This window comes from Cephus cinctus, unplaced genomic scaffold (assembly GCF_000341935.2).
Source record: "Cephus cinctus unplaced genomic scaffold, Ccin1 Ccin1_scaffold0249, whole genome shotgun sequence".
Taxonomy (NCBI): Eukaryota; Metazoa; Arthropoda; class Insecta; order Hymenoptera; family Cephidae; genus Cephus; species Cephus cinctus.
In genome coordinates, this window is record NW_014332964.1 from 22,056 (window position 1) to 29,941 (window position 7,886).

At 39.0% G+C, this 7,886-nt stretch overlaps 1 protein-coding gene across 1 annotated transcript in view; it reads left to right on the forward strand.

Annotated features, from left to right (window-relative positions):
- Positions 1–6,051: 6,051 nt before the first annotated feature.
- LOC107265914 (piggyBac transposable element-derived protein 4-like) overlaps positions 6,052–7,886 on the forward strand; it is a gene marked incomplete at its 3' end in the record, with an annotated part of 4,559 nt that continues 2,724 nt past the window's right edge. The window contains exon 1 of the mRNA XM_015735837.2: positions 6,052–6,251. Coding sequence (XP_015591323.2) covers positions 6,052–6,251 — 200 coding nt within the window. The remainder of the gene's footprint in view (positions 6,252–7,886) is intronic.

Consider the following 7,886-nt stretch of genomic DNA (forward strand, 5'->3'; position numbering starts at 1 on the left):
ACTTTTTCCAATTGTCGGGAAATTTCGCGAGTGAACTTGTTCCGCGTTTTCGTGCCGATACGAATTTAAGCCTTTGTTGTCGCGTGTATCTCGTAGTCTCCGATTTATTGAAATATTGTCGAAAGTATCTTTTGCGTCGGCGCGGACCCGTCCCGCTACCGTGTCGTATCGCCACAGGGCCGTAGTCCCTCGCTAATTCCGCGTTCCGTTTTAAGAATTTTAGTTTATATAGAATCCCTCAAGAACCCATCGCTTTGTAAAATTAATCTAAGGATTTTGTTATCTTGTTTCGCTTTCGCACCTTAGTGACTCTCGCTTTCTTATATAGTACTCTATCAACCCGTTTTCCGTATCGCTTCAAAATTGATTGTATCTTTCCTGCTTTAAAAATATTGTAGTTTGCAGAATGGCTTGTACGTCGCTCTTGCTTTTTCTAATATAGCTTCGGTGCGTTAAACCTACTTATTTTCTCTGCTATCTTTCTTTTACTTATTCTCTTTATCGCATATCCTTCTCCCGTCTAGCCTCTTGAACGCCACGACGCTCTCCCAGGTGAGCTACCCTCTGAACCGGGTATAATTATTGGAGTTTTCATCGACCGCTTGATTCTCTCTCTCTCTCTCTCTCTCTCTCTCTCTCTCTCTCTCTCTCTCTCTCTCTCTCTCTCTCTCTCACCACAACAACAACTACCGACAAACCGAGGATGTTATTCATCGGTCTCTCTTCTTCGGAATTACGTAATGCGGTCTTGACTTCAAAACGTCTTAAAGGCACTCTCACTGCGAAAGAAGTCAATGCTTCATTTTCTGACTCTCGTATCTATATTAATGAGTATTTACCATCTGATCTATATAAACTTCTCCGTGCTACTCGGGATGCGGCAAGAACTAAGAATTACCAGTATGTCTGGGTCCGTAATGGTTCTGTTAAAGTTAAAAAAGACAATAACTCGACAATTATTGAGATCAACAACCTGGAGGACATCGAGCGTTTACTGTGAAGTTCTGAAACTCCACCGCTAACATCGTCTCAGCTTATTCGTCCTGCCTACTCTCTAAATATCTGTCATGTCAATGCTCAGTCTATTGCGGCTCATTTTGATGAATTCCTTAACTACTTCGGTAATAGTCACTATGATTTAATTTTGGTCTCAGAATCATGGCTCAAGCCGCACATTGACGACAGCGCTATTAGTATGCCAGGATTTCGTCTCTTTCGTTGTGATAGAATTGGCAAGCAAGGTGGTGGAGTTTGTATCTTCGTTCGTGACCTGATTTCTGCAAAAATTATCACTTCATCAGCTTCATCAACTTATACTCCGCATCCTGAATTCTTATTCATCGAAGTATCGAGACCTGAGTCTGCCAAGCTTTTGGTCGGTGTTGTATACAGACCACCAAAGATTGCTTTCTCTAACCATCTTGAGCATATCTTCTCTTCCGTCTGCCAAGACTACGTCTCTAAAATCATTATGGGCGATTGGAATACTGACCTATGTACCGATAACTTCGATAGAACTTACTTATTGAGACTCTTTCAAAGCTACAATTTGCATCTAGTACCGTTCTGTGCTACTCACCATACTGCAACTTCTTCTACCTGGCTAGATTTATGTGTTGTGGACTCTGCCGAAAAAATTCGGAGCCATGGTCAGTACCCTCTACTCTTTCTGTCAGCTCATGATTTAATACATATAAATTACGAATTCCGATTAGTTCGTTCTTCTGACTCTGCTTCTACTGTTAGGAGGCGGATGTGGCGTGGGTTACAAAATCCTGAGTTTCAAACGCAACTATTAAACTTAGACTGGTCCCCTTTGCTAGAGTGTCGGTCCGCTGAGTGCAAATTAGAGTATTTAAATAATCAGTTGTCTAATATTTTAAACAGATTTGCTCCTTGGCGGGAAATCAATATTAAGCGACCTCCTGCGCCCTGGTTAAATGATCAACTTCGAGACTTGATTCGGTCTCGCAATAGACTGCGAACTAAAGCTCGACGAACTCGCTCAGAAGCAGATCGTACTGCATACCGTCGATTACGTAATCAGGTAAAGGTTCTAATGTCTAAATCCAGAGCTAATTATTGTAGTTCACGTCTTGCTCAACTGAAGGACTCCAGGCAGGTATGGCAAGAGCTAAAAAAACTCGGTGTAGTATCTAGTTCTAAGAAATCATGTGCTATTACGTCGTCGCCTGACGAGCTTAATGACTTCTTCTGTTCAGCATTCAGTTCGGAATCTCCTGAGCCTCCTGAGGTATTAAGTAGGAACATGTGCTTTGATGACTCAAAGTTTTATTTCAAGCATGTCACCCCCGAGTGTCTTTTACCTCATATGAGATTCACCGACTCGCATGTTTCTGGCTCTGATAACTTCCCTGCGCTCTTCTAGAAGCACTGTGCGCTATCTCTCTTTCCAATATTATTGGATCTTTTTAACTCCTCGCTTTCTACATCTACATTTCCAATGGCTTGGAAGAGCTCTATTATTGTTCCTGTGCCGAAGAAGCCCAATCCATCAGAGTCTAATGACTTCAGGCCGATCTCGCTCCTTTGCGAATTTTCAAAGTTGCTGGAACGCATAGTTCGCAAGGACATGTTAGATTATCTCAAGCGCTGCGGGTACCTTGATCAATCACAGTTTGGTTTCATCTCAGGCGGATCTACGCAGAATGGTCTCATCAGGGTAAAAGGTGTAAAAAGAAGTAAAAGAAAGAACTGTAGTAATAAGGTCAGGTTACTCCAAACAATTTTGAAAAAATCGAAAATTTTTTTTTCTTCATAAATTGCTACAATATACTCGTAGAAATAGTATAGAATTAGTCCCGAAGGTCAACAAGACCGAAAAGCAGGTGTAAAAGAGTGGGGAGCAGTGCGCGCCAAGCGGTAAATCTGGCCGCTCGAACGCCTTCGGTAGCGTCAGCTGCTGCGTGTCTTCGGATCGTCTTATTGTGTTGTTCCCCTCTATTTCTCGAAAATATTCTGTCCTTTACAATTAGAGAGCGTCCTTCGTATATAATATACGGCAGTACAAGTGAAATTTTCATTGGTGATGGTTGTTCGCTTCAGTCCTCGCACGCGTCGGTAAATTTTTCGTTTGTGTGCTCCCAAAATTTATCATGGACAGAAAAAGAAGAAGTAATGTCCCACATAGACCGGAAAGAAGGAGTTTTTTGGGTAATCAACATACTACTGTGATCAAAAAATAGTAAGACTTTTCAATTTGAAAAGCCCGCGCTTAATCAATTTGAAAAATTGTTTTTTCTTAGGTTGATAGAACCTTAACTGACATCTGTGTTCAATTTCATAAACATAACATCATTAGTTCTTGAGTTACGCTTGTTTTTGTAAGACGCTAAAAGTTCATTCGGCGATTTTAACATGAGTGAAAAAATTCAGCAAAGAAGTTGCATTAAATTTTGTTTTAAAAACGGTTTTACGACAACCCAGACATTGGAAATGTTGGAGAAGGCCTTTGGTGTTAATACCATGTCCCGTGCCAGTGTTTTTGATTGGTATAAATTGTTCAAAGAAGGGAGAGAACGTGTTGATGATGCTGAGCGTTCTGGTCGACCTTCGACGTCTACTGATGTGAATCACGTCAAGAAAATTCAATATTTAGTGCTGGAAAATCGTCGTCTTACAATTAGAGGCCTTATAGACATGACCGACATACCATTTGGCCCCGTACAATCGATTTTGAGAGATCAATTGGGCTTCAGACGCGTCTCATCCCGTTTGGTACCAAAAACATTGAATTTCATTGAAAAAGAGCGTCGTGTTCATGTGTGCAAAGAGATGCTGTCGGACTATCAGGTGGTCATGGATTGTGTTATAACGGGAGATGAGACATGGATTTACGCATACGATCCCGAAACAGCCGACCAATCGAGCGAATATCGTGCCAAAGGTGAGCCGAGACCAAAAAAACCACGTCGAAGTCACTCAAAAATCAAAGTTTTGTTGACTGTTTTCTTCGATTGCCGAGGTATGGTCCATCATGAATTTCTTCCGCCTGGCCAAATGGTGAATAAAGAATATTATACAGGTGTCATGCGTCGTTTGAGAGAGTCTATTCGCAAGAAAAGGCCAGAATTGTGGCAGAATAACAGTTGGTATCTATACCACGAGAATGCGCCTTTTCATACGGCTCATGTACGTGACTTTTTGGCCAAAAATTCAACTCATATTGTACCGCAACCGCCCTATTCACCTGAATTGGCCCCGTCAGACTTCTGGATGTTCCCTAAACTCAAGCGGCCCCTCCGTGGCCACCGTTTTAACACGATTGATGAGATAAAAGTCGCATCGCTGAAGGAATTAAAGGCCATTCCGGAAATTGATTATAAAAATTGTTTTGATGATTGGAAAAAAAGATGGCATAAGTGTATCATTGCCGAAGGCGATTATTTTGAAGGGGATGAAATAAATTTGGAAGAATCTTAAACCGTTTTTGTTTTATTTGAAAAGTCTTACTACTTTTTGATCACAGTAGATCACTTCAAATGATGATACGGAACAAACCAGTGCTGCTGCAAAAAAACTGAAAAACGCCGATCCTCAACTTGAAGTAAAAATCCATCCGTTGATGACTTACGTGATCGTTCAGTGGTCTGTATTTGCTACATTGCAGCAGAGAGTTGTTTGTGCTAAGTGTAATGAAAAAGTGGAATTTGCAAAAAGTGACGAAAAAGGATTAGGTTTTGAATTACAAATTATCTGTAATTGTGAGGAGAGTGAACCATCCCTTCATCTCCAAAAATCAAACATGGTTATGAAATAAACCGAAGAATAGTTTATGCAATGCGCTTGTTAGGAGTTGGATTTTATGGCTTATTGAATTTTTGTGGACTGATGGATATCTCAGCAAGTGCATTAAGTGTAACTGGCTATTATAAATGCTTCGAGCATGTTCATATTGCACTGAAGGCTGTTAGTGAAATAGTTTTTAAAAAAGCTGCTAAAGAAGAGCAAGAAAAGAATAAAGAGAGATGATTACCCGAAGATAGGCTTACTGTTTCGGGCGATGGTTCCTGGCCAAAAAGAGGATTCACAGCTTTACTCGGTATTGTTAGTTTGATCGGCAAGTACACGAACAAAGTCATAGATGTTATAGTAAAATCGAAGATTTGCCAAGCATGCAGTAACTATTCAAAAAAATTCCCCGAAAATACGCCAGAGTTTGATGCTTGGTTTACCGAACATTGTGAAGCAGGCAATTGCACAAGGGATCATGATGGTAGTGCCGGTCTTATAGAAGTTGAAGGAGTTGAAGAGATGTTTCGGAGGTCTGTGGAGCAGTACGGTGTTATGTATGAATATTATATCGGCGACGGTGACTGTAAGACTTTCAAAAGACTCGAAGAATCTAAACCGTACGGCGAGGCTCTCAAAGTAAAGAAAAAGGCATGTGTTTTACACGTAGGCAAGAGTATATATAGACGTGGTAAAGAAGCCAAAAAAAACCTTGCAAAAATAAAGAGAGCTCTGAAAGCGCAAGAAAAAAAAGAGGCACTAGAAAGAGGTGAAAAAGTACCCAAAAAGAAGGCTAAAAAAAGTGAAGAACCTGTCGTAAAATCTTTACAATTCACTGAAGGGCAACTGGTAAAATTATCTAGCTATTTTAAAAAAGCTGTGCTTGCTCACCCCGATTCTGTGCCAGACATGAAGAATGCAATTCTGGCCTCATTTTATCAGAAGTGTTCCACCGATGCTAAGCCGCAACACCAGTATTGCCCAGCCGGAGCAGATTCATGGTACGCTTATCAAAAGGCAGTAGCTACAAAACAGAATTACAACCATCCTCCAGCTTTCGATCAGGAAATTCAAGCCAATATAAGCCGATATTTTACAGCCAATTTATGAAGAACTAACCGACGAAAAGTTGCTCGAGAGATGTTTAGGCGCTAACACGCAAAACGATAACGAAAGTTATAACTCGTGTGTCTGGAACATACCCCTAAACATAAGTTTGTTGCGAAAAAAACGCTTGAAATTGCTGCTCTCAGTGCTGGTTGTATTTTTAATGAAGGGCTTTTTTCCATATTAAAAGTAATGGAAGTTATGGGTGTCAGAATCGGCCCGGAAGCAAGGCACTATGCTGATAGGGCCAACAACAGGCGTGTTGATCGAGCTGAGCAAGAAGCTACTGAAGTGTCTAAGGAACACAGAACTGCTGTAAGAAATGCAAGAATTCTTCATAATGATGCTTACGAAGACCAGGAAGGAGTTGTGTATGAAGCTGGAATGGATATGTGAGTAAAATTCACTTTTTTTTACGATTTTTCACGAATAAAAACTTTAAACTGATTTTTCTCCGAACCACGTTTTTTCGCATGGATGACACTCTCATTTAAAAACTATTGCACTTATCGACATGAACTAAACGGCATTTTACTATTTAGATGTCTGGCTATGGCCTCAAGCAGAACCAGAAATATTCATTGTTATTTAAAAAAGTTATAAATAATTGAAAGTGAAAAAAAAAAGATAAAAAAATTCAAAAGTCCGCCATTTTTTTTTTTTTTTTTTGAAAATGTTTCATTCTGCTTGAGGCCATAGCCAATTCGATACAGAACATGAAATCGTTTTGTTTTTTGCTTTCAGATAATTCGTTTCCAAGAAATGATGTCATCCATCTACTAATCGGACGAGTTTCAGCAGCCATTTTTGAAGCCGCCATTTAAAAAAAAAAAGTTTCATTCTGCTTGAGGCCATAGCCAATTAACCAGAAATATTCATTGTTATTTAAAAAAGTTATAAATAATTGAAAGTGAAAAAAAAAAGATAAAAAAATTCAAAAGTCCGCCATTTTTTTTTTTTTTTTATTGAAAATGTTTCATTCTGCTTGAGGCCATAGCCAATTCGATACAGAACATGAAATCGTTTTGTTTTTTGCTTTCAGATAATTCGTTTCCAAGAAATGATGTCATCCATCTACTAATCGGACGAGTTTCAGCAGCCATTTTTGAAGCCGCCATTTTGAAAAAAAAAAAAATTTTGAAGTAGTTTAATATATGTGCTTTCATATGTTAAAAAAATTTATTACTCGACATGTTTTGTAGTATAAATAAAATTTATTGAAAAAAATCACGTTTTTTTGGAGTAACCTGGCCATAAATGAGTATTCAGAAGAAGAGGAATTTTTACATGAAAACATTGACTGTAATGACCCTTTTGCTTTATACAAACTATTCTTCACGGATTACATACTAGAGAAGATAGTTGATGAAACAAATAAATATGCTACACAAAGTATAAATAATTCTTCATCTAGCAGTAGAATGCATCAACAGGACTGGCAGTCTGTTACGAGAGATGAAATGGATACTTTTCTTGGCATATTGCTTATTATGGGTATACAGGGTGAGGCGCGAGAAACAGAACACCTAAATAACTTTATTGGATTTAAAGATATGGAGTTCGCAAATATCGGAATTTAAATGATTCGGAAGAGCGCCCATGGTTATCATAATATTTTTTTTTATTTCATTTTTTACCAGTTTTTTCAAGGTTATCAGAGTTTTTTTAAATGGAATGGCACATTTTTTCTCCTTGCATATTGTAGCCGGCATCCAAACGAATCCAACCATGTAACATTGTATGACTTTCAGATGACCTCCAACCCAGAAATATGGAATTAATACTAATTCGACATGTTAGAGATTTGGCTTTGAATTTGAAATTTGAATTTACTACTCTGTAGTTAATTTCTGAAGAAGTCGATGCACAAGCCCTGGTGATTCTTTCTTTCGTGTTCTCTGCAGTGGTTGGTCGTTTATGATAGACTTCGTCCTTCAGTTTTCCCCACAGATAGAAATCGAGGGGAGTGAGATCTGGTGATCGAATCTATCATGAACGACCAACCACTGCAGAGAACATGAAAGAAA